The sequence below is a fragment of the Gopherus evgoodei genome, chromosome 9 (assembly GCF_007399415.2).
Source record: "Gopherus evgoodei ecotype Sinaloan lineage chromosome 9, rGopEvg1_v1.p, whole genome shotgun sequence".
Classification (NCBI taxonomy): Eukaryota; Metazoa; Chordata; order Testudines; family Testudinidae; genus Gopherus; species Gopherus evgoodei.
Genome location: NC_044330.1, coordinates 56,871,114 through 56,895,277, shown reverse-complemented (window position 1 = coordinate 56,895,277; position 24,164 = coordinate 56,871,114). Strand labels below are relative to the sequence as shown.

The 24,164-nt window shown below is 47.7% G+C and overlaps 2 protein-coding genes across 7 annotated transcripts in view; one reads left to right on the top strand and one right to left on the bottom strand.

Moving 5' to 3' along the window:
- THAP4 (THAP domain containing 4) overlaps positions 1-6,147 on the bottom strand; it is a 139,448-nt gene extending 133,301 nt beyond the window's left edge. For 2 of the 6 annotated variants that reach the window (XM_030576620.1, XM_030576622.1), the window contains exon 1: positions 5,955-6,147. In XM_030576620.1, coding sequence (XP_030432480.1) covers positions 5,955-6,031 — 77 coding nt within the window. In that variant the 5' untranslated portion in view covers positions 6,032-6,147. The remainder of the gene's footprint in view (positions 1-5,954) is intronic. The other 4 variants (XM_030576624.1, XM_030576625.1, XM_030576621.1 and 1 more) reach the window with 3 other exon arrangements.
- A 553-nt stretch (positions 6,148-6,700) lies between these two features.
- The window catches only part of ATG4B (autophagy related 4B cysteine peptidase), a 52,846-nt gene continuing 35,382 nt past the window's right edge, over positions 6,701-24,164 (top strand). Inside the window, 3 exon segments of the mRNA XM_030576627.1 lie at positions 6,701-6,831; positions 23,313-23,411; positions 24,034-24,105. Coding sequence (XP_030432487.1) covers positions 6,822-6,831; positions 23,313-23,411; positions 24,034-24,105 — 181 coding nt within the window. The 5' untranslated portion in view covers positions 6,701-6,821.

Sequence of the window (24,164 nt, the reverse complement as noted above, 5' to 3'; positions counted from 1 at the left end):
AGTTAGTATTACTATGTTAGTATTACTCATTTTGTGCACAGGAATTTCATTACAAACAAGTGTTGTATATAATTTGCTCTTGAATTGTCTTCAGTTTTTAACTACAAGAGGAAAGCAATATTTTTATCCTGGGTTTTTTGGAAGAGAAAAAGACTACTACTACAGAGCATTTCTTTAATGGAGTTTATCTTGGATGCCACCTGCAGCAATAGAATACGTCCCAGAAAGAAAGCTGTTTGTATGTAACTCATGGAATCTCTTTCCCTACTGTTCATTCTGGGCCAAAATGTCTTATCGTTCAGCAAAGACATAAGAGGAGGGCAAGATTGTGTGCATCCCACATCACCACCATGACGGTACATAACAAGACTATTACACATACTAGCTGAGACATGCAGTGGGGAAAATGTGCATGTCTACAGCCCTTAACGCCAGCCTTGGGCTATAACAAGACTTAGCTGAAGTTTCCTTAGCCAGTGGAGAGCTTGGAGGGGGGGAAATCCAAGTGTGTGTTCCTCATCAATAGCATAAGCAGAGTTACCACAGGCAGGTCTACACTAGAAACTTTTGCTAGAATAGCAATGTGAGAGAGGGGTGTGATTTTTTTTTGTACAACATTTTTATACCAACAAAAGCCTTAATGTAGACATAATTATGCCAGCAAAAAAGTGCTTTGTCAGTATATCTTATACTAGCTCCCTGAACAAAATAAACTATACCAGTAAAAGCATTCTTGATGGTATAAGCTGCATGTTAACTAGGAGAGTTTGCCAGTGTAGTTATATCAGCAAAGTTTTTATAATGTAGACTGGACATACGTCTAGGGGGAGACCTGCAGGGAAGAAAACACATTGGAGAGTGGGAGGGGAATGCATTTTAGGTCTTGTTTATATTAGCTAATGTTATTGTGCTTAACCATGATTTTTACCAACACAGTTAGCCAACATAGACTGACCAGGGCTTTGTGGTCAGTGCAGACAAGTCATGTTCAACATGCTGCCAGCTAGATTTCATGATTAACTCTCTCATCATATCAAACACGACTTATCCTTGTCCATGCTGACTGCAGTCATGGTCAGCTAACTCGACTGTTTAAAATTATGAAATGCTTAAACAACATATTTTCTAATGCAGACCAGGCCAAAGGGGTAAAGAGAACAGTGGGGAAAGGAAGCATGCATCCCTCATTCATCAACAGCATAAGAACATAACAGTTAGGATGCCTGCTACAGGAAAATCTGCAGGGGTGGTGATATTGGGAAGTGTGTGTGTCTGAGAGGGAGGAAAAAAGTAGAGTACTGGAGGGCAAGAAGTAGGAAAGGGAGATGTGAGAGACAGAGATGGCATTCTGTCCTCCATATCAACAACTCTGAGTGCACAGCAGGGCTAAGCAGTTACACTGGCTGGGGGCAGACATAGGGGGAGCAATGTGTATCAGTGAATCAAAGAAGAATGTTTATGTCCCCCATCATGGTCCTAAAGGTAAAGCCAGATTAAATATTTATATGCTGTCCAGTTGGAGATTTGTTGGGGTTCAGGAAATACATGTGCTGGGGCAGGAGAGAAAGGGGAGGATAAAATGTGTGCATCTGACAGGAGAGGAAGAAACATGAGAGTCCCTCATCAACCATCTAAGAACATTGCAGGACTAAACAGTTACACTGGTCAGTGGGAAACCTGCAAAGAGTGGAAGGCAAGAGTAGGTGAGTACCTGGCAGTCTGAGGAGGGGGAAATGAGAAGGTGTATGTGCATCTGGGGATGGAGGATAGCTGGGACTCTTTATCTTAGGAGGATGGATGACAGATGCAGCTCTGTGTATTTATGTTGGAGAGATAGGATAGGAGTTTGGCATGTGTCTAACTCCCTGTCTTGTTGGGGATAGATGGGGCTGGCCTTACCATGAGGTGAATTGAGGCGGCCACTTCAGGTGCCAGATTGTGGGGTTGGGTGCGCCACTAGGACCCAGAGTGTAGAAAATGGTGTCTGCTGCTGGTGCATATGTATTCTCTCTGCTCTAGATGCACAGAGATGGTGGAGTGCTGTGCTGGAGGAAGGAGGGCACAAGAGACATAACAGGCAGGCAGGAGAAAAGGTGAGAGGGAATAACAGAAAGCAGCAGGAGCTTCAGGGAGAGAGAGGAAGAGGAGCCTGTTATGTACCTCTCTAGCACCTCCAGGAGCCTGGACTGATTAACACCAGCTTCTCAGGGAGCTTCCTGCTGCTTCCCTGAACCCACTTGAGGAGAACAGGCAGTTAACTGAAGTAGTAGGAGTCAGTTAGGTCCTTAAGACACTGTTATCTTCCCTCACTCAGGCCCTGCTACCAGCCTGCTTATTTGTCCCCTTCCAGTGAGTGTTGAGAGCCACTATAGCTGGCAAAGAACAGCAGTCAGGAGTGAAAGAAGAAACCACCCCTGTGGGGCAGCATTCAGAAAAAAAAAAGAAAGCAAAGGAAGCTTTTCTATCTAAGCAGGAAGAAGCTCTCCTGAGATACATAGACACAAATGTTCACGGTGAGCCTTCCGGCCTCAGTGAGGACGTGAGTGGTGAGGAGATGCCTGATCTTTCAGTTAGTCAGTATGCAGGTGACCTGGCAGCTACTGCAGCATCCATATCTCCATCTCAAATAAATGTAACCAGACACATTCCTGAAGAAAAGTGTAGATCAGAGAAGAGTGTGGTGAGGGGAAAGAAACAGCTGCTGCTGAGGTTAGTTCCTTAAGTCTAGATGATCCGGGACTGTGGACCCACTTGAGCAGTAGCCTGAGGGACTTCCTTGTATTGCATGGGCCACAGCAAGTGAAAAACTTCATGTTCCCCAAAGACAATGAAAATAGAAGTTTCCATCCAACACATTACTGGCGAGAAATCCCCAATGGTGACAAAGTGGAGAGGCCATGGCTTATGTACTCAAAAACCCAGAATGCTGCATACTGTTTTTGTTGCAAAATCTTCCAGTCTAATGTTCCAGCCACACTGGGTTCTACAGGAACAAAGGACTGGAAAAATCTCGCCAGAAATCTGGCATGCCATGAGAAGGCAGCAAATCACCGGAGAGCATTCTATAGGTGGAAAGAGCTTGAGATGAGACTAAAGTTAAAGGCCACCATAGATGATCAGCATCAAGAGAAGATTGCATCAGAGTCTCTTTACTGGCAAAATGGTTGGAGAAGGCTCATAGCAAGCATTTGCACAATGGCAACCCAAAACCTAGCACAGCGTGGCACCTCAGATCAGCTGTATGTGCCAAACAATGGAAACTTCCTTACAATTATGGAGCTGATGGCTGAGTTTGATGCTGTACTCCAGGAGCATCTAAGAAGAGTCATCACCCAAGAAATGTACACACACCACTACCATGGAAAAACAATTCAAAGTGAGATCGTAGGGTTACTGGCAACTAAAGTCAAACAGAAGTTTGTGGCAGGTTGGAAATCAGCAAGATATTACTCTGTTATTCTGGACTGCAGACCTGACATCAGCCATATGGAACAAATGACTTTAATGGTGCGTTTTGTAACAACAGAACCTAGTGAAAATGTCCCTGCAATGGTGACTGTCAGAGAGCATTTTCTAGAATTTATTGACACTGATGATACTACAGGAGCTGGTATGACAAATATGCTTCTTAAAAAGCTGGAAGATATTAGAACTGCGATAGCTGACAGGAGAGGTCAGGCCTACGATAATGGTGCTAACATGTGAGGAAAGAACAGAGGAGTGCATACACAGATCTGAGAGTTAAACCCTCAAGCTTTTTTTGTCCCATGCCGTTCTCATTCATTGAACTTGGTGGTCAGTGATGCAGCATCAGCTTCTAGAGAGGCTGCTGAATTTTTTAATGTAATTCAAAGCATCTATGTATTTTTCTCTGCATCAGCTCATCAATGGCAAATTTTGAAGCAACATCTAGGAACATCCTCTCTGACACTGAAACCACTGAGTGCTACACAATGGGAAAGTCGAGTGGAGGCGATAAAGCCTATCAAACACCAAACTGAGAAGATAGATGATGCCAAATTTGCCATTATGGAGTATAATGCTATGACAGGAACTGTTTGTGGGAGAACAGTGGCAGAGGGAAATGGAATCACCAGAAACATACATAACTTCAAATTTCCATGTGGCTTAGTGTTGTGGCATGACATACTGTTTGAAATAAATGTTGTAAGCTAGAGACTCCAAGCTGTTGACCCTGATATATCTGGAGCAATGGAACAACTGTACAAAGCAAAGTCATACTTACAGGCTTACCAGTCAGATGAGGGATTTCAAAAGTTCTGAAGAGTGCACAGAAGTTGGCAGAGGAACTTCACACTGAAGCTATTTTCCTACTCATTCAAGAATACAAGCGTCACCAAAGAAGAAGACATTTTGATTACGAGGCACGGGATAATCCCATAAGACACCAAACAACAATTCAAAGTTGAATTCTTTAACCAGGTGCTAGATTGTGCAATACAGTCAGTTGAAGAACGTTTCATGCAGCTCAAGAAACACAGCAGTATATTTGGGATGTTGTATGATATTCCAAAACTCCTCACTATACCTGAGGAAGACCTACATCAGCAATGCAGGGCACTAAAGACAGTGTTGACACATGATGACGTGAGATATTGATGCAAGTGATTTTAGGTGATGAACTGAAAGCCCTTTCAAGATACATTTCTTGTATCTTGACAGGGCTATTCTGGAATATATGTGCACAAATAAGATGACCACCTTCTTTCCAAATGCTTTCATTGCTCTGCTGATATTTCTACCACTTTCTGTAACAGCTGCCAGTGGAGAACGCTGCTTCTCCAAGCTGAAGTTAATAAAAACATATCTACCCTCCACAATGACACAAGAGACGCTGTTTCAGCCTTGCAACCATCCCAGACCGCGGACCTTCAGGAAGCAGTTCAAATCTTTGCAACCAAGAAGGCATGGAAAGCACCACTTTGATTATTCAAACAGATAAAAATGCCAGTGTTTACTATGCAGACAAGAAAAGTTGCATTTGATGTTCAGGCAATTGGAAGTTAAGTGTTACTTAAAATTTTTGAACAAGGCATTTTAAGTTGTTAGTTCTCCTTTATTGGGGTAGGTAGCAGAGCAGTACCATGAGAGGTGTAGAACAGGAAGGCAGACTGAGACCTTTCAAAGTTTTGGCCCAAGCGAGGGGTATAGTGGTGTCATTTGAGCTCCCTGCCTCAGGTGCCAAAATGTTGTGGGCCGGGCCTGGGGATAGAGAAACGGAGCCTGTGTCTAGCGGAGGAGAAAGGTGTGAGTTAGTCTATCTGTGTGACGTTGGGGGGTGAATGTGTGTCTGTGTGCAGGGGCCATGAAGGAATGGAGGTAAGTCCATATGTGTCTGTCTATGACAACGGGGAGGTAGAGGTGTGCATGTTAGTTGTGGGGTTGGGGGTGTACCTAGAGGTAAAGGTGTCAGACTGTGGGAGATGCAGGTCTTCCTGTTAGGGGGTAGATGAACCTATGTGTGAGAAGGGGGAGTGACAGGTGGACACCAGGTGTAGCTCTGCAAGGGGACAGAGAAGAGGTAGGTGAATGTCTGTCCGCGGGGAGACAGAGAGTGGTTCGGGGGAGTGGGAAGGTGCTTGTCCATCTGTGGAAGTAGGAAGGCACGGGAGGGGTGTGTGGTGGGGGAAAAGGAAGTCGGATAGCTGCCTGTGCGGGGGGTGGGTGAGTAGATGGCTTTACCTGTGAGGGAAAAGCAAGTGTGTGTCTGTCAGTGTGTGAAGGCAGGTGTGGGTAGATGTCTGTCTGTCTGTCTGTCTGTCAGGGAGATCTCTCAAGTTGGGACCAGAAGGGGGATCAGCCGGTGTCTGTACAGTTTGTCACTCACTCAGTGGGTGGGGGAGGGGCGGGTCTGTGCCCCGCGATTCCAGCGGGACCCGGGCTTTGGCGGTCGGGGCGGGGGTACCTGGGCCGGCTTCAGCGGCCGCTGTTACCTGTGGAAGGAGACGGCTCCTCTATGCACCTTCCCCTGCCGGTTAGAGCAATTCACCGCCGCGCAGCAGATCACCATCTCCGGCCAGTTGGCCCTTCCCCCCAGCTCCCTCACCCCTCCCAACACAGGGGCCGAGGCCAGCCGTACAACAAGATGGCGGAGCCAGGTCACCTCAGCTGCCCCCCTTCCCCGGGGAAGGGGTTTCTGTACGAAGGTGCCGTCAACGAAGATGGCGACCACCATATGGCCGCCGCCATTTTGGTCGAGGCACCGCCGTACATCGCTATCTTCTTCGGAAGGGGACCTCTTAGCACCCCTCTCTATGCCCTCACTGGATTTTTCTGTGAGGTGAGGGTTGACTTGTGGGGAGCGGATCGGAATGGGAGACTCAAGGGGTTCGAATGAAGCTCAACTGAGGCAGCCATATTGGAAACAGGGGGCGGGGCTTTCCTGATCCGTACTACAGGATGGCGGCGCCCACGTATAAGACCAGCCTCCAGTGATAGGGTGAGATTGCGCATAGGGCTGAGATCCGGTAATGGCAAAGCATTTAAATATCATTCCCTACTTATTCCCCGATCCTAGCTTCAGCCTGTTACCACATGACTCCTCCTCACCTGAGCTCTTCGTTCCGTACAGTAAAATGGCGGCCCCCATGTGGATGAGGAAGCGGTGCAGCGCAGCTGAACCCGGCCAGCTCCCCTCTCGACCTATCCCGACTGAGAAGCGCAGTGATCTGCTCTCTGATTGGCCGCTCAAGGCGTCAGCAGCGGACGGGGTAGGGTGCAGTCTATGTGTGTGTATGTGGAGGAGGCAGTAGGCGCAGCCCACCTGGCCCTGGGACTGGTCAGGAGGCAGGAGTCGCAGGATGGACGCAGGTGAGCGGCGGTGGGACCCCTGTCAGAGCTCTGAGCCGGTCCCGCCCCGCCACTCGGCGTGTCGGGCTGGCTGTGCCACCACTGCCCTGAGCACCGGTGTTCTCTTCCCCCCTCCCCCCACCCCGGCACGGGGGGAGCAGGGTGGCTGTGGGGGAGGCAGGCCCTAGGGTGGGTCAGTCTCCTTTGGTGATTCCCTTGTTAGGAGGGCTTGTGGGGAAGGTCGTGTATGGATCTATGGGGTGGGGGCTGGCGGCGGATCCCCAAGTCAGGGGATAGGAGTATTAGTGGGTAGGGGCTTGGGATCCCCAAGATGAGGGTTCAGTAAGGGATGTATGAGTGGGGTCCCAAACTGTGGTCCATTGGTCATGCAGGGCAAGCTGCTCCCATGGTGTTGCTTTCTCACATCTTGCTGCTAAATCATATTGAAAGTTAAAAATACATTAGGTCACACACTTTATTTCTCTTCTATATATGTTCTTATATCACACTCATCACTAGTAGCTGTAGGCCAAGCTTACTACACACACTGGACTGAGACTCTTTGCATTCCTTCTTTCTCTCCTATAAGCTGTCTGTATTTCACCCTCCTAGCCCACTCTATTTCAGGGACCCCCTGTAACCTGACCCCTTCCAAATGCCAGGGGTTCTCTGTGATCCCCATTCCAACAGAAACCCTGGTTCTGTGTGTACCCTACTTTTCCAAGCCTTCCTGTTTTCTTTCTCTCACAACATCAATATTTTAAGCTCAGTCAAGACATGGGCAAAGCTAAAATGAGGGCTATTGTTAAGCTAGAATGTGTTCATCTCTTCTATCAACCTAGTATGCTCACATGGGGAGAGTTGTCCACAGGACATTCTCTATTAAAATGTGGTCCATGAAAAAGCTTTACAGAACTTGGCGTAGGAGGTGCCAAGCATAATGTGTGTAAGATATCCCCTCAACCATGCACACTCCCTTGGCTCCCCCTGGCAATTAGAGAAAGGGGTGTGGCTTGCATTAGGAAGGACACAAGACTTTCTCTTCAAGTGATGAGGAAAATGTAACTGTAGGAGAAAGACAGGGATTGCATGTTATCATGTAGCATGCTGACAACAAATCAGCAATGAACACTGTTACAACTTCAAAAGCTCTGTAGATCCTTGATGCATTGTCTGCTTCTGACAGAGTCCTAAGGGTTTGGTTTTTATATTTGGCAACACATAATGTTTTATGCCAACAAAGTGCCTTGAATTGAAACAGAACGCTGCCCATCTTCCTCCCCAACCCCACGTTATGCATGGCAGTTTGGGAAAGGCTGAGTGTATGTATGTAGTGGAAATAGTCTGCTCCTGTTAGGCGTGGTTGAGCATTTGAAATTAACTTGGTCAATCAACAGTACCACTCCCTGGAAGCAGAATTTCTTGTTCCACAGAACACCCTCCTTTCTTCTGCAACTTCCTGTGTGTGTATGGCCGATGCATGCCATATGGAGTATACTAGTTTACAGACTTCAGAAAAGTTTCCTCCTCCTCCTAATTTTTTTCTAGTTCCTTTTGTAATTGAGGTAGTGGAAAAGGGCACCTCACTGCTTCACTGATGTTGCCTGCTCTGGGTATGGAAATTCACTGTAGAGCAAGAACAGTTGGCTGTACGGTCTTTCTTCACTGTCCTGGTAGTATTTTGAAGCCCTGTTGTGGAGATACCAATTCCAGAGTGAGATGGTTGGTTGCTCTCTGTTCATTTCTTGCCTTCTCTGCTCAGAATGCCAACAAGGGAGGCAATTAAGGCCAATTGCAAGTAGTGTTTTTTGAAATGGACAAATATCCATTAGGTAATGGACTAAGACCAACTCTTTGCAAACAATCATCTGACCACTGACATAGGGTGGTAATTTTGATCCATTCCTTCCAGGGCCACATGTAAGCCACTGACCCATGGGTGAAGGACTCCATATCCAACTCTGATTAATACTCTCCTAAGACATTCAGCCCCTGCTTGTTTTCCACGTTGGACCCAGAACTCCTGTGCTCCAGGGCTGCTGCCTTTATTTTTCTTCCTCAGTGCTAGTATTATTATAACCAGAGTTCTGCAGCTGTGAGTGTCAAACTGGCTCCCTGACCAGTACATCATTGCACATAAAAGCACAATATTTGGTTCCATTTAGCCTAGTTTGCCTGTTGACTGGAAATAAGATGAATGATACAGTAAGTGAATAGTACGAGGACCATATCTAGCAGTTTAGGTGCTCTTATGTGATACAAGGTTTATCAAGGGAAGAAAATCTTGGTGTGATGTACAGTAGATCTCGTCTGAGCCTCACTTATCCAAATGAGAATTATCTCCTACAGTTTTCCTCTGCAGCAGTGGAATTTCAGGATCCTCTTTTCCAGCAACTCTGCTTAGCCAGTTAGATTTGGAGGGGAGGAAGCAATCTGCTTCCACTGGTAAATTAGTCAGCAGATTTTGAACTGTTTTCACTTATAGCCATGGGCCACTGAGAAGAGGAGTTACCCTTAGACAGCAGGGTATGTCTACACTATGGGATTATTCTGATTTTACAGAAACTGATTTTTGGAAACAGATTGCATAAAGTCGAGGGCACGTGGCCACACTAAGCACATTAATTCAGTGGCATGCGTCCATGTACCGAGGCTAGCTTGACTTCCCATAGTTCCCACAGTCTCCCCTGCCCATTGGAATTCTGGATTGAACTCCCAATGCCTGATGGGGAAAAAAAATTTGTCACGGGTGGTTATGGGTAAATGTCATCAGTCAATTCTCTCTCCATAAAAGCAACGGCAGGCAATCATTTCGCGCCCTTTTCTCTGGTTTGCCTGGGCAGATGCCATAACATGGCAACCATGGAGCCTATTCAGCCTTTTTTCACTGTCACCGTATGTCTACTGGATGTTGTTAACAGACGCGGTACTGCAGTGCTACACAGCACCATTCTCTTGCCTTTGCAAGTTAGCAAAGACAGTTACCAGCTCTACTGTACCGGCTGCTGCTTTGCAAGTTGACAATGATGGTTACCAGTCATACTGTACCGTCTGCTGCTGTCATGGGTGCTTCTGGCCGGCCTCAGTGAAGTTGGTTGGGGGTGCATGGACAAAAATGGGAATGACTCCCCAGGTCATTCTCTTCTTTATTTTGTCTAATGGAGAGTCAGTCCTGCCTAGAATATCAGGCAAGCCTACTAAAGAACCAGAGAGGCAAATGGCTGCTCTGGGTCAGAGCCCCATACATCCTGCAGATATAATGAGCTGCATGCCATTCTAGGGGGTGCCCCTGCAACAACCCCACCCATTGTTTCCCTCCTCCCCACCCCTCCTGGGCTACCGTGGCAGTTATCTCCCCATTTATGTGATGAAGTAATAAAGAATGCATGAATAAGAAACAACACTGACTTTATTGCCTCTGCAAGCAGAGATCCAAGGCGGGGAGGGGAGGGCTGTTGGTTTACAGCAAAGTAGAGTGAACCGCCATTCTACACTTACTCAGCCTATAGCTGAAAATGGGAATCTGTGACAAGCACTAGGATAGAAGCACAGGCAGGACTGAATCTCCATTTGTGTGTGGGACTTTGGTTGACACTGGTAGAATACAAAATGTCCCAGGATATGTATGTTGGGAGACAGTTCTAAAGGGCAGCTTAATTTTTTTTATTGCAGCAAAATGCAGAGGTCTAAGTATCTGATTGTGAGCCCTGGTAGCAAGGGGTAGGCGTGACCGCACGGTGCTGCTAACTGGGGAGAGCAGCCTGAGGCAGAAGCCTCCAGCTTCCATGATATTCCAGGCAGGACTGAATCTCCATTACACAAAACTTAAAAAGAAGAGAATGACCTGGAGTCGTTCCCATTTTTGTCCATGCACCCCCGACTGACCTCACAGAGGCCAGCCAGGATCACTCACAGAATGATGATGATGGATACCAGTCTTACTGTACCGTCTGCGTCTGCAAGGGAAGGGAAGGGGGTGCTGCTGTGTAGTGCTGCAGCACCGCATCTGCCAGCAGCATCCAGTAGAGACACAGAGACATTGAAAAAAGGCGAGAAACAATTTTTTCTTCTTTGCTTTCACAGAGGAAGGGGTGGGGGGCTGACGACATATATCCTGAACCTTCTGCGACAATGTTTTTGACCCTTCAGGTTTTGGGAGCTCAGCCAAGAATTCAAATGGTTTTCGGAGAGTGCAGGAACTGTGGGATAGCTACAATTGTCAGTTGCCCCTTCCTCCGTGAGCGTGCATTTGATTCTTTGGCTTTCTGGTATGCTTGTCTCAGCTCCTGAAGTTTCACGCAGCACTGTGTTGAGTCCCTGTTGTGGCCTCTGTCCATCATGGCTTTGGAGATTTTTTTTTCAAATGTTTTGGCATTTCGTCTATTGGAACGGAGTTCTGATAGAACAGATTCATCTCCCCATACAGAGATCAGATTCAGTATCTCTCGTACGGTCCATGCTGAAACTCTTTTTTGATTCTGGGATTGCATGGTCACCTGTGCTGATCAGCTCTGCATGGTCACCTGGGCTGATCAGCTTTCTACGCTTGGCAAACAAGAAATGAATTCAAAAGTTCGCAGGGCTTTTCCTGTCTACCCAGCCAGTGCATCCAAGTTCAGATTGCTGTCCAGAGCGGTCACAATGGTGCACTGTGGGATAGCTCCCAGATGCCAATATTGTCGAATTGCGGCCACACTAATCCAAATTCAAAATGGCAGTACCGATTTCAGCACTACTCTTCTCATCGTGGGGAGGGGACTACAGATATTGATATTAAGAGCTTCGTTGTATGGACGGGTGCAGGGTTAATTCGGTCTAACGCTGCTAAATTCGAAAAACTCGTAGTGTATACCAGGCCTAATTTTCTTCCCTGACTCTCTGAAGTACTTAGCAGTTCATTTGAGATCTTTGGATCATCATGGTGTGATGCAGCAGGGTCTGTCTGTGTGGGGGATGGGAGAGCCGGGGAGGACTTTAGGTGAGGGACAGGATTTTTAAGCCTGTAACCTAAGCCGGGAAAGGGGTTAGCACCTTTGCTCGGGAAGCTGGACAAAGGAATCGGCCGGCTGGAGGCGGGGCAGGGCAGTTTCGTTTTTGGGGTGGGTGATTGGAATTCAGGGAATCCTATGCTGGGATCCAAGCACCCTGAACCCCCAGAAGGATTCGATTGAGGGGTCCTGGTTGGGCCTCCAAGCTCTGCTGTAACCTGCATTCCTGTTGTCCATAAACCTTCTGTTTTACTGGCTGGCTGAGAGTCACTGCGAGTCCCAGGAAGAGGGGTGCAGGACCGGACTCCCCCACACTCTGTGGCAACTGGTGGCAGTGGTGGGATATATTACACCCCGTGGATGGTGCTTCCTGCAGTAAGTGACTGGGGAGCAGTAAAACGAAGGGGTGATTAACCCCTGAAAGTGTGTGCCCAGTGAGAAGGACTTTGCAGTAACAGGGTCCCCCGGGGGATTGCAGTAAGCGATCCCAGGGACGTAGGAGTCTGCAGCTCGACCCTGGCAGAGAGGTGGTGACCTCAAGAAGGTCTGGTGCACTAGGGGTCTCCCTGGAAACCGTGGGGAGCGGCAAGAACCCCGGCCTGCGAGTGGCCAGCAGGAAGATGTATGCCAAGCGCCGTAAGTGCAACCTGGTGTAGCTGTGCAAGCAGAGGGGGCTGCACAGTGGGAGGCTCACCAAAGACCAGCTGATTGCCCAGCTGGAGGAGGAAGATCGCTTGAATGAACAGATCCCTGTCTCTGAGGGAAGCAGCCTGGCAGATGCAGCGCAGGCACCAGTGTCTGCCCCTGCTGGGAGTGGTCAGCCGGCGGCTGAGGGCTTCCCAAGACCCCCCCATTCCTATGGCTAGGGGAAGGGCGGGGAGGAACCCAGCGGCTACTGAGGGCACCATGACCCCCCAGCCAGCAGGGGATCCTCCTGGTGAGGCTCACCCGCCAGCAGGGGATCATCCCGGTGGCGCTCGGCATCCGTGGAGTGCAAGCAGCTAGAATGGGAGAGAGAGCTAAAACTGAGAGAGCTGGAGGATCGTGAGCAACAGAGAGAACATGACTGGGAGGAGAAAGAGACCGAGGGAACATGAGGAGAGGCAAAGACAGTGGGAACTGGAGGAGAAAGAGTGACAGCGTCGTCATGAGCTGGAACTTGCGAGGCTGAGGGGCCGCAGGCCCCTGGCTGCGGTGAGCAAGGGGGGGCCCAGGACTGCGCGGAGCTTTGATAAGTGCATCCTGGCCCAGCGTAAGGAGGGGGAGGACATGGATGACTTCCTGCATGCCTTTGAGACGGCCTGTGAGCTGCACCAGGTAGTTCTGGCAGACAGGCTCCGGGTTCTCACCCCCTTACTGGACCCCAAGGCCGTGGCATTGTACCGCCAGCTGGGAGAGGAGGAGAAAGGGAACTACGAACTATTCAAGCAGGCCCTGCTGCGTGAGTTTGGGCTGACTCCTGAGATGTACTGGGAAAGGTTCCGGAGTCAGGATAAAACCCCTGAGGTCTCATATCTGCAACTAGCTGTCCGCATGGAGGGATACGCCAGCAAGTGGGCAGATGGGGCCCAGACGAAGGGGGACCTGGTTAAACTGCTGGTACTGGAGCAACTGTATGAGCGGTGCCCATCCGACCTGAGGCTGTAGTTGAGGGACCAAAAGCCAGAGAACGCATGACATGCAGGGCGGCTGGCTGATGAGTTTGTGAAGAGCTGGTTGGGGGGTGGCAGGGAGGAGTCCCAAAGGAACAGGCCCGCCGCGATGCAGAGAGTCATCCTGGGACCTCCCAAAGGGGGAATAGGGAGATCCCCCTCCCAAGGGGAACGCCCAGCGTCAGGGACAACCGACCGGTTCGAGGGGACCAACGGGACATGAGCTGCTATCAGTGTGGCCAAAGGGGTCACATACGGTCCCAGTGCCCCAGACTCAAGGACTGACTGAGCAGACCGACCCCATACCAGGTTAACTTGGTAGAGACCCAGCCAGATGAGGGGCAGTGTTCGCAGGAAAGGGGGACTGGCCGCATACCACCTGCGAAGGAGGGAGGAGGGCCCCAGGTCAGCTCCTCTGGGGAGCTGGATGCTCCAGGCTCTGGGTTTTTGGTTTACAGGGTGGGCGCGGGGCTGCCCCTTCAGAGAGAGTGCCTTGTTCCCCTGGAGGTAGATGGGAGGAAGGTCACTGGGTACTGGGACACAGGTGCAGAGGTGACGCTGGCCTGGCCCGAGGGGTGGCCCCAGATCGGATGATGCCTGACACCTACCTGACCCTGATGGGTGTGGGCGGGACCCCATTCAGGGTGCCCGTGGCGAGGGTACACCTGAAGTGGGGGGCCAAGGAGGGCCCCAAGGACATGGGGGTACACCCATATTTGCCCACGGAAGTGTTAATTGGGGGTGGGATCTGGAGGTCTGTCTGGCCAAGCAACGCCCGGGGTGCCCTGGTTGTGACCCGTAGTCAGTCAGCACAGGGCACTGCGCCCTGACAACAGGGAAGGTACTCTGCCCGAGGTGCAGGACCCTAACCTGGTGGGGAGGGAACGCCCAGGGACACGGCTCAGAGAGGCTGCGGCCTCAGATCCAGCCGATGAGAGAGAGCAGGTCCCCATCCCTGTCCCAGCTGCTGAGTTCCAGGCCGAGTTGCAGAAAGATCCTTCTTTGCGGAGGCCAAGGAACCTGGCTAACCTCAGTGCAGTACAGACCATGAGGAGAGGTTGCAAGGAGAGGTTCCTGTGGGAGAAGGGGTTCCTGTACCGAGAATGGGCTCCCCCAGGGGAAGTAGAGTCATGGGGGATCAGGAGGCAGCTGGTGGTTCCCCAGAAGTTTTGCCACAAGCTACTGTACCTGGCCCATGACATTCCTCTCGCAGGGCACCAGGGAATCCGGTGCACCAGGCAGAGGCTGCTACAGAACTTTTACTGGCCTGGGGTCTTTACCATGTCCAACAGTACTGCCAATCCTTCGACCCCTGCCAGAGGGTGGGGAAGGCCCGGGACAAGGGAAAAGCAGCTTTGAGGCCTTTACCCATCATAGAAGAACCTTTCCAGAAGGCGGCCATGGGCATAGCGAGACCTCTCAGCAAGGCGACCCGGTCGAGGAAGAAATACATCCTGGTGGTGGTAGATTTCGCCACTCGCTATCCCGAGGCAGTGGCTTGTCTTCTATCGAAGCAGACACTGTGGCAGATGCGCTGCTGACCATTTTCAGCCGGGTAGGGTTCCCCAAGGAAGTCTTAACAGACCGGGGTCCAACTTCATATTGACCCTGCTCCGGTGCTTGTGGGAGAAGTGTAGGGTCCAGCACAACTGGGCCTCAGCGTATCATCCCCAGTCCAACGGGCTAGTGGAAAGATTCAACGGGACGCTAAAGATGATGCTAAAAACATTTATGAACCAGCACCCACAGGACTGGGACAAGTACTTACCTCACCTGCTGTTCGTGTACAGGGAGGTACCCCAGGAATCTACTGGGCTTTCGCCTTTCGAATTGTTATGTGGAAGGCGGGTAAGGGGATCCCTGGACCTGATGAGAGACGAATGGGAGGGGAAAGCTGCTCCCGATGGAGAGTCAGTGGTGGAGTATGTCCTGTCCTTCCTGAAAAGGCTTGCTGAGCTCATGGGCCTGGCCAGGGAGAATCTGGCCCTAGCCCAGAGGAAGCAGAAGGTCTGGTATGACCACACGGCGCGGGCCCATGCCTTCGCCACTGGGGATCAAGTGATGGTTCTCATCCCCGTGAGGAAAAACAAATTCCAGGCTGCCTGGGAAGGGCCCTTCAAGGTTGTCAAGCAACTAAATGAGGTAAACTATGTGGTGGAGCTGTCTAACCGGGCTCATCACTGCTGGGTGTACCATGTGAATATGATGAAGCCATACTATGACAGGGGGAATGTGGTGTTGGCCGCGTGTGGACACTGGAAGGAGCAGGGAGATGACCCTTTAGTGGAGCTATTCCCCGGGACAAAAGCTGGTTCCCCCCTGGAGGCAATTCCCCTCTCTGATCAGCTGACCCCAGCCCAGCACACTGAGATCAGAGGGGTGCTACATCTATACCGACAGCTGTTTTCTAGCCAGCCTGGACGCACTAATTTGACTGTCCACCGGGTGGAGACCGGATCACATCCCCCTATAAGATGCTCCCCTTTTTGGGTCACCAGGAAGACTGCCCAGGACCTAGAAAGAGAGGTCAAGGACATGCTGGCTTTGGGGGTGATCCAGCTGTCTTCCAGCCCTTGGGCCTCACCAGTGGTGCTGGTCCCCAAAAGGGATGGGTTGATCCGGTTCTGTGTGGACTATCGAAAGCTCAGTGCCATCACTGTATCTGATGCCTACCCCATGCCCGGGCCTGATGAGCTCCTAGACAAGCTGGGAGGTGCTCGGTACCTCACCACCATGGATCTTACAAAGGGCTACTGGCAGGTGCCGCTGGACGCAGATGCCAGGCTGAAATCAGCCTTTATCACCCCTCTGGGGCTCTACAAGTTTCTGATCAGTTCCCTTCAGCCTCAAGGGAGCGCCGGCCACCTTCCAGCACCTGGTGGATCAGCTACTGAGGGGTATGGAGAGTTGTGCCGTGGCATATATTGACGACATCTGCATCTTCAACCAGACCTGGGAGGACCACGTGTCCCAGGTTAAACAAGTGCTGGACCGACTCCGAGAGGCTGGGTTAACCGTAAAGGCTGAGAAGTGCAAGGTTTGGATGACTGAAGTATCTTACCTGGGCCATCGGGTGGGGAGCGGCTGTCTAAAGCGAGAACCAGCCAAGGTGGAGGTGATCAGAGGCAGGCCTGCCCCCCAAACCAAAAAGCAGGTGCAGGCCTTTATTGGGATGGCGGGGTACTATCGAAAGTTTGTGCCCCACTTTAGTGCCATAGCCACCCCCCTCACTAAGCTGTGCAAGAAGGGGAAGCCAGACAAGGTGGTCTGGACCGAGCAGTGCCAGCAGGCTCTCCGGGCGCGAAAGGAGGCTCTGGTTAGTGGCCCAGTTCTGGCAAACCCAGATTTTGACAAGCCCTTTATGGTGTTCACTGACGCCTCAGGCACGGGACTGGGGGCAGTGTTAATGCAGGAGGATGAAAAGGGGGAGAGACACCCCATCGTGTACCTGAGCAAGAAGTTGCTACCCTGGGAGCAGAACTACGCGGCCATCGAGAAGGAATGCCTGGCTGTGGTGTGGGCCCTTAAGAAACTAGAGCCATATCTCTTTGGGCGATACGTCACCGTGTACACCAACCACTCTCGCCTGACCTGGCTGCACCAGATGAAAGGAGCCAATGCCAAGCTCCTGAGGTGGAGCCTGCTCCTGCAGGACTATGACATGGATGTGGTCTATGTGAAGGGAAGTGCCAACCTGATAGCGGACGCGTTGTCCCGGAGAGGGGGCCCTCAACTTCCCCGGGTCACTGGGCAGAGTGACCCCGCTCAATTCAGTCTCGAAGGGGGGAGAGATGTGATGCAGTAGGGTCTGTCTGTGTGGGGGATGGGAGAGCCGGGGAGGACTTTAGGTGAGGGACAGGATTTTTAAGCCTGTAACCTGAGCCAGGTAGGGGGGAGGGGGTTAGCACCTTTGCCCGGGAAGCTGGACAAAGGAATCGGCTGGCTGGAGGAGGGGCAGGGCAGTTTCGTTTTTGGGCTGGGTGATTGGAATTCAGGGAATCCTATGCTGGGATCCAAGCACCCTGAACCCCCAGAAGGACTCGATTGAGGGGTCCTGGTTGGGCCTCCAAGCTCTGCTGTAACCTGCATTCCTGTTGTCCAATAAACCTTCTGTTTTACTGGCTGGCTGAGAGTCACTGTGAGTCCCAGGAAGAGGGTGCAGGACTGGACTCCCCCACACTTCGTGACACATGGCCCTTTTCTTCTCTTTTGCCTCTTAAACATGACAAGGGTTTAATTTTATTTAAGGCTTTTTGTGAGGGGTGAGTGCTTCTTCCCCTGTTAAAGTGGGGAAGCTTGAAACCTTTTCATTGGATATTTTAACTAGGCATTTTTCAGTTACTAACTTTAATTTTGTTTCTGATATTTCCCCCTAGTTTATCTCTATAATGTACCCCCATAAGAACAAAAATTATCACTTGATGTATTTGCATATATCCTGCTGTGCAGTGACACTATTCCCAGCATCTATAGATTGAAACAGCTGCTGGCACTGCCTGGAAAATGCTACTGTGCAGAACAAGAGGCAAGATTGCCACAGAATTAGAACTTTCTCTCACTGGTGATTTCAGAAAAATTCCTAGAGGATATTGAAAAGCATGGGTTTCTTGCACTCTCTCACCTTACTTACATGCCTTCCAGAGAGTGCTGGTAATATAAATGTGTTTTGTGGAAATACCTTTTTATTGTTCCTGTACAACTTACTCAAATCACCTATGCTTAAGCTGTTCCACTTAGTGTGCACAAGCAAAATAATCACTTGATGCACTCATAGGTCATGTTTCTGTTGCATCACCAAAGCTTTGATTTCTTATTAATTTTTAGGTAGATACAAGGAAACACAAGGAGAAGTATTACAATGACTGTTAACCATTTTATCTTTTATAGAACTAAAGTTAACATGGCTAGTAAGACTGGCTTATGGTAGTAAGAGTGAAAGTCCTTGCATTTACTAATTTAGTGCAATGGTTGCAATTTGACATGATGTGCAAATCAGGAAATTCAAAGCCTGGTTCCTACAATAACTAACTCTCTGCCTGTTTGTGAGCACATGTGATAACTTTTCATTGTGCTAAAACTGAATTAAATTAATTCTTCATGTTTAAGCTTCAGAAGTACAGAAGATGTCTGTTTTCACCCACAATGTTAACTTCATCCCTTATGCACTAAAATAGTCTTTGATTATCACATAATATTTCCGAAATAGTGAAATATCACACAGTTGTTTTACAACCTTACATCTATCCATCCACTTGTAGGATCTCCTACCAGTTTATGCCAGATAAACTGATGCTAAGTCATATATATATATATATATATACAAGATACACATCCACAGGTAAGGGCTCATTCACTGCACACCATACAAGACTGTAAGAGATGCCTGGTATTATGAGAGGAAGCAGGTAATATGATTAGTCTTAAATGCCTGTGCAAAAGGGAACAGTTGTAGGTTGTGTTCAGTCTTAATGGTATTAGTATTTCCTCACTTGAGTGCTGAACTGTCCAACCCTAACTATCCTCTATGTAATTTTTTAATGGCTTGTTCTAGCTCAAGTTAAAAGGAAAAAGAAATTCCATAATCAGTGATTCTTTGGGGGGATGCTACTGGAATGGCGGGATGCTACTGGAATGCTATGGTATGTCCTGTGCAAGATGTGCACTCACTAAGGCAAAGACTCTGTACAGCCTTGCTTTGTTCACAACATGCCTGGATTCATGAGACAAGACAGTTCTGCCTTCCTGAGTGTGTGCTTTGCATAGTTGAAGACTTTGTAGTGGGCACATTTGGTCCCCTTAGCTGCATAGGCAATAAATAATCACTGAATGAAAGTGGGCTAACCTATTCAATGTGCACCTGTTATCTGCACACATATATCCATTGCAACTTATGTCCCTTTCTGAATGCTTGTAGATAATTGTTAATATATACATTCAAAACTTGAGGTGCAAAACCTCAGTAACTCTGACAAATCCCAACTGACTTTCAGGCGAACATCCAAAAGACTTTTTGCCTGCCTAATTTCCACCTATTATTTCCAGCCATTTTGACTCTAAAGCTTTCAAGGACACAATTACCAAAAAACCCCAAAACAAAGCAAAACCAGAATGGAGAAAATACATTCACGTATGTTTTCCCACTCTTCTCATACTCAAAAATAGCAGAACTGTTTTGTTCAAATGTGTCTAGATGTTTGCCTTTGGTATAAACCAGGTCTGGAGAATTTCAGCCCAATGGGTGGAACTTTTGGAAAGTTTTATGATCATCTGAAAATGGGGTTTATAGTGAAAATGCTCTGGTAACCTTAAGTATACCTGGAGCACTAGCAATTCCATTATAATGTACAATGTTTCATAATTATACTCACTAGGAATCATAACTTTGACTATCTTGACTCTTTTGCATGTAAATTCTTGACTATGCTGTTGAATGGATGTTGTCTCACATTTGATTACCCGTGTTTTCTTTTTTAATAAGCAACAGATGTGCTTGTGTATCTGACTGACATCTGTTGAGTGTGCAGTCTGAGGTTCCAGTTGTGCAGCTAGATCTTCACGAGTGAACCCCTGTATCTTCAGGGAGCCCAGTGGGGGCTCCATGCCAACACAGGGAACTGTATTCACAGATCCAGTTGTGGGAGTGGGGCCTTGGAGCTGGGTGTGCATAGTGACTGTATTCAAATAAAATGTTGCGTGCTCTGAGGCTTTGGATTCCCTGAGCCCACTATGTTCTGTAGTGTGCAGCTTCTTCCCATGGCAGCTTTCATTGAATTGGAGCAGCAGGTCCCCCACTCACCAGTCTGACAGCTTCAAATCACATGACCCCTGTGACCTTGTAGAATAGAAAGTTGCAGAACATGTGACATTTACATTGAATGCTATTGATTGGAAATTCAAATAAATGTGGGGGTGGAAGGGAGAGGGATGGCTTGCCTGGGTGCAGGTTGGTTCCAGAGCAGCCCTGAGTAAGAGAGACCCTCTAGGTAAAGTTTAACTTGGCCATCTGAACCAGCTCACATGCTTTTAGTGTTCGAGATATATGAGAAGAGATGTGTATTGCTGAATGAAAGGGGGGAAAGTGGAGAGTTATGTAAATGCAGTCCCCGTCTTTCCAATTTACTTAAACAAGTATCTTCACTGAGTGCTTGATTCGTGGCAAGTTTGAAAATCTAAAAGTAAGCCATCTTTGAGTAATGAGCTCTAAAACTAGTCTTAACATTTGTTAAAATGCTTGTCAGACAATCTCAAGTGACCATACAGAGTTTTGCAAAACTTAATAAAAAATCCACTTTTGGCTTGCAAATAAGCCTGTGAATTGGGGTGGGGTGGGGGAGAAACAGAGGAAGAAAGTTATTTTTGACTTGAAAATACAGGCTTAGGAAAATACCATCTGTCAGAAATAGCACCAAATGCACAGGGACTTTGTGCTATCAATGCTTGTCTGGCTACACAATTATCCATCAGTTGTAGTAAGGAGAAGGTGAAAGAAGATAAACCAAAGTGGCCTATTGACTGTTGGTGGTCCTTGAAAACCTAGCTTGTTACATGGGTCTGGCTCTAATTCTTTTTTTCTGGCTGCTACATCTTATTAACATTTTCCTATGTAAAGAATTGCTGTGCTTGCAGGGGAGATGTAGCCCATGGGAAGAGAAGACCATTATCTTTATTAAGATGTGGTCCATATTGTGAAAAAGTTTGAGAACTTTGGTACAGGTAATCTACTTGCTTGTGTTAATTTGGAAATAGTCCCCCATTTATGTAGAGAGGACCCCATTCCTTGAAGAAAACTACAGTGATGACAGTTTTCTGCTGCTTTTGTTTTCCCTTTGACACTCAGATCATGATATTCCAGTTTAGAAAGACCAGGGGGCAGAAGATCTAAGTGAGACCTGTGAGGTCTCATTGACAAAAACATCTTGTTTGGCTTGGTTTTTTTTTTTTTTAATCTAATATAGATTAACATATATGGCTAAAAGGAGGAGTAGAATCTCTGTGACCCTCTTTGTGCTATTATATTTTCTTAGCACAAACTGTAGAGGAGTTATTGACCACACCTGTAAAACTGGGGTAACACTTAGCAAGGCTGAGGGCTTGTCTAAACAGTGTTGTTCACAAATATCTATTGTGTTTTTAAATTCATGACCTAACTTAATCCAAACTAACCTTCAAGTGTAGGCAAGCCCGAAATGCAGTGGTGATAAGCCACCAATTCCTAAGATCAGGGAAAACTGAATTTATGTATATTGAATTCTACTCATAAAATTAGAATGAAGGACAGTGAAATCTGCAGCACAGGTGATGACTCAGAAATAGCTTTCTGGTGTGACTCAGTGGCCAAGAGGTTACACCCCCAGTTACAGAGGGAAATGGAGTGTGCTGGGTGATGTTCATGTCAGCCCTCTCACTGGGTAATTTATTGAATCTTGTGTCAGCTAAAATAGGTGCTGAGAATATCTAGTCTGTACAGCAGAACTAAGGAAAGCTGTTAAAATTTGATGTGTAGCTTGCTCAAGCTTATTCAAGAGTAACGTGCAAGTAAAAAGTATTTGAACTAAATCTTCTGACACACTTTTATTAGGAGCATTTTCCTTGAAGCTCAGATCAGCTTTTCCCAAGGCACATAGTGGAGCCCTGTTTCCATTAAAACATTGCACGAAGCTCCCAACAGCTTGCTTGTTCATTCCTGTGGAGAGGACCACAGCCCTGATTGGGAATGCCTTGCAATAGACTACACTGCTGGATTATTCTGTAATGCGCAGTCAGAGTTGGATACTTATGTTAGAAAAGAGAGATGTTTAAGTACTGAGCTAAGTTATGTTTTGAAGGAAACTAGTAGAATGGATCCTATATATGCCTGCAACTTCTAGATTAGATGCCTCAGCATAGCTCCCATTGTTTCCCATGATTTATCGTGTGACATGGATAAAAGAACATTGTCTCACCTTTTCCCCACCCTGCAGACTCTTTGCTTTAAAAAAAAAAAAAGACCTTTGCATGTTTGAGTCTAACAAAGGAGCAATTTTTTAGAACCTTCAGAAGGGACTGATTGTCTTTGAGAGGGATATTTAATATCTATGTTAATTTAATCCTAGGCTTCTCAGTGCACTACCAAAAAACATGTACTCTGGAGAGCAGGGACTTCTTTGTTATTAACAAACTTGGAAATTCCAGAAGGATATTCAGCCTCCTGCTTCAGGGTTTAAACCAGTCTCATATTGTTAGAGACTAGGTTGAGACCTGTGTTGGGAAGGGGCAGATTATACCACATCTGCCTGTTGCAGGGTTCTTATACCTTCCTCTGAAGCAGCAGATACTGGCTCCTGTCAGAGACAGGGTACTGGGTTAGATGGAACTTGGGTCTGATCAAGTTTGGCAATTCTTGTGTTTTGGTTCAATCCTGAGCTTTTCCTCATTGATGTAGTAATTTTTCATAGCTTGCTGATTTCATCAAAGCACTGTGGTCTAATGGGTAGAGCACAGGATTGAGACTTAGTAGAGAGACCTGTGTTCTGTTCCTGACTCTATTAATAGCCCAACTGGGTGATATTGGCAACTCATTACCCCACTCTGTGCCTCAGTTTCCCCATTTGTAAAATGGGATTGATACTGAGCACATTTATAAAGTGCTTCGAGATCGACTGATGAAATGCATTTATATAAGAGCTAGGTGGTATTTATTATTAATGTGATCAATAGAGCTCTTACCAGAGCTCAGACCAGCTGCTCAACATGTATGCATGTTACTATAACATTAGAATTGTGAAGTGATCCATCCTGTATTACTGTATCTTACGTATTTTTAAACCAGAAAAAACCAAACTGCAATGCATGTGATTTCTGTGTGTTTTCTGTTTCTCACCAGCTACTCTGACCTATGATACTCTCAGGTTTGAGTATGAAGACTTCCCTGAGACCAAAGAGCCTGTTTGGATACTGGGGAGAACATACAGTGTATTCACAGGTAATTCACTCACATGCTAGTACTTACGCAGTGCTTTTCAGGGCTTGAGGGCTTTACATACATCTAACCATCCCATGTAGTGTTTTGAACTCTTACGTCATCCCAGCTTTTTCTAAGTAGCATCCTGAGGAAGTGCAGCCCTGCTTGCTAGATTATAGGCGTTCTGCTTACAGTACATGCAGTTGTATGTTCCCCTGCATGTTGTCAGGATAGCCTTTCCTGCTGCCTTCAGACACGCCTGCTGCATTTTTAGAGAAATTTTTTTTTTTTTTTTTTTTTTTTTTTTTTTTGGCTACAGGGGTTGTAGAACATTCTCTCCTCCCGCTCTCCTGGCTGGAGATACAGGGTCATGATGCTTAAAGCTAGGGAAGACTAATACTGGAAAGGAGAGACTGAAGTAGTAAAGACTGCTTTCCCCAAACATGGCTCTGTTTTTTCTTCACAGGCCTCTCCTGCCCTGTAGGCGGGATCTTTAACTGGTCCATCCTTCATGCAATAGTCCCCTGCTCCTATCAAGCCAGACACTTTCATCAGTGAAAGTTATTAAGTGATGGGGATTTAGGTAGGGTTGGTGCCTTTCTCAGGGATGTTACATGTGTGTTTATTTTTGAAAATTCTTCAGAGAAAGAGGAGATCCTGTTGGATGTGACATCTCGGCTTTGGTTCACATACAGAAAGAACTTTCCTGCCATTGGTAAGTAGCACAGATACAGTTAGCAAAATAACTATACTGTAAAGGAGTCTGGCTTGTCT